The following is a 2,320-nucleotide window of genomic DNA, read 5'->3' as shown; positions in this document are numbered from 1 at the left end:
TTTTTAATGTTTGTAAATACATGTGGTGTAGAATATTCCTGGTCATGTCATACAATACACTGTCACACCTGGTTTTGACCATCTTTCTTTAAACCATCGCCATTTCTTAATTTAGGCTTCATTTTCAGCGCCATTAGTTTAGAAATATCTTAAAACATTAGCTCCCCTATCTGAGAAAATGCGTCTGAAAAAGTGTATATTTTTTACCACTCTGTTGTGGAGTAACTGGGGCCGATTTCCAAGGCGGGCAGAATATGGACAGTATAGTTTCTGTAAGGGGTACGCTTTTTCACAATAAAAAGCTCATTTTTTTTACCTTACCCAAATACAAACCCGGGGGGGGGCTACACTAGGGAAAAGAACCTTTTCAGTTTTCCTATTATAGTCAGACCTGTTGTAAGGGAAACCAATAAATAATGTTTTTTTTTAAATAGATTCTGGCTGAGTTTTCTGACGTTAGTTTATGTCAGGGGTGCGAATGACCACTGCTTAAAAAAAATGTGTAAAAAAACTGAACTTTGGTAATCTCCTATACACTGCAAAAACTGTGCTTAGCAATTCAACACTTTTCTAAAACACTTTTTGCTATCAGTTTGTAAACATGTTTAGAGTTAGGATGGATAGTGTTTAGCCATTTGACGTTTAGGAATTGAACACATAATGTTAAGCTTCCAAACATGTTTACGAAGTGATAGCAAGATTGTGTTTAATTGATAAACACAGTTTTTAGAGTGTACTTTTGTACACAGCAAGTGAGGGGAAAAAGCTGAAATCCAAACAAAAAAAACTGAAAAAAAACTGAAATCAGCTTTAAAGCTGACATTTCACACCCCTGTTATCTGTTTACGTTTTGTGTTGATGCGCTGATGTTGCAACTTGTAACCCCAGCTAAGATCACTTGTCTAGACATTCAGTCTGTGTGTAAAGCTTGTCACATATATAGCTTTAAACACGTTTGTCCTGAATAATTAACCACGACAAATACAAAAAAAGCGTTTTAATGTTTGACGCACTACTCATTCTTCGCATATGATTAAACATAGGTAGGGCACATGCCACACACGACGAATGGCTGACGTTGGACTACTTATCTGAAAGATCATGTTATAAAACCGTGCACTTTGTCATGAATGATGTGACAATGGAAACCATGATGTGACCATGAATTTCCCATCAACGGCCCGATTTTTTCTTAGCGCGGGGGTTGGCGTTTCTGGGCCACCCCCTCATCAGCTGCCTAGTGACAATTCTTTGACATGTTTTGCACATACAGGGACATTCATTCTTAACCCACCTGTAAAGTTTGAAGCTATGTTCTTCGCAAGTTCACATGCACTATCGATAATGGCAAAACTTAAGCTTTGCGCTACCTTAATACGTTCGAAACTGTGACACTTTTCGAGAATGGCACTGGTGACTAGGGCAAATGCTCCCTTGCTCACGCTCGGAAAAATGATAAATTTATAATATAATGAAAAACTTAAGGAATTTTGGAGAAAAATATGCTTTGCCCCCCCCCCCCCGGAAAAAAATCCTGGCGACGCCCATGCCCTTGTCAATCTTTTAGATAAACACTCCAAACAAACTTCGACACTTGGGCGGTCGAACTTTGTGCGGCAACTTATAGACAATTATTCATTGTGTAAATAAACGAGGGACAGCGTCAACGTACGCGTCACGCATAGGCCCTATACCGGATAACTGAATTGCGATTAAGTTTGCTGTTGATATTGCGAGAATCACGGAACAAGGTTAACAATTAATATTTTTCTTTCATATCATGATGGACGTCAGCTGACTGGTCTTTCGTTTTTGTTCAAACCCAATTTTGGTAATGACCTTGCTGCTTAGAAATTTGGGCCAATGGAGTGCGGGTCTCATTGTTACGTCCCCTGAAACCGGGACACGGAACTTGGGTGTAGGGTCATTATTTGCGAAACCACAGTTTTCCATGTTGGTGTGACTTAAGTTTCTTTTCGCGGTACAGTATGAAAGAAAGCCATTGCTCCGTACTTGACTTTGAGGGACAAAATGAAGTCGGATACTGTATAACAATCGTACTCAAAGATCAAAAGATCAAAGATCGTACGTCCGTATAGCCCCTACAGTGATTTAAAAATGTAGATACGTTTTGAAAGGTCTAATAAAACTTCACTAAATTTGAGGCGCAAATTGAAGTAATTTAGTTTTACATAATATATTTGACAATACTTTAAAGTTGCCTTACCGGTGCTCTACAACATATTCGATTTTCTCTAAATACATTTCTACTTGTATGTTTTACTTAAACATCTTCTTCTTTTTTCGTTATTGGGCGTTT

General features: G+C 38.3%; 1 protein-coding gene across 1 annotated transcript in view; it reads right to left on the bottom strand.

The window, feature by feature from the left end:
• The window catches only part of LOC119744292 (hybrid PKS-NRPS synthetase pynA-like), a 9,272-nt gene extending 9,138 nt beyond the window's left edge, over nucleotides 1-134 (bottom strand). Inside the window, exon 1 of the mRNA XM_038220163.1 lies at nucleotides 80-134. Within this exon, the coding sequence (XP_038076091.1) occupies nucleotides 80-134 (55 nt within the window). The remainder of the gene's footprint in view (nucleotides 1-79) is intronic.
• Between the last annotated feature and the right edge of the window lie 2,186 nt (nucleotides 135-2,320).

Source organism: Patiria miniata, unplaced genomic scaffold, assembly GCF_015706575.1.
Source record: "Patiria miniata isolate m_02_andy unplaced genomic scaffold, ASM1570657v1 HiC_scaffold_7, whole genome shotgun sequence".
NCBI classification, from domain to species: domain Eukaryota; kingdom Metazoa; phylum Echinodermata; class Asteroidea; order Valvatida; family Asterinidae; genus Patiria; species Patiria miniata.
Note: the sequence above shows the minus strand (reverse complement) of the source record. Positions and strands in the feature narration are given on the sequence as shown.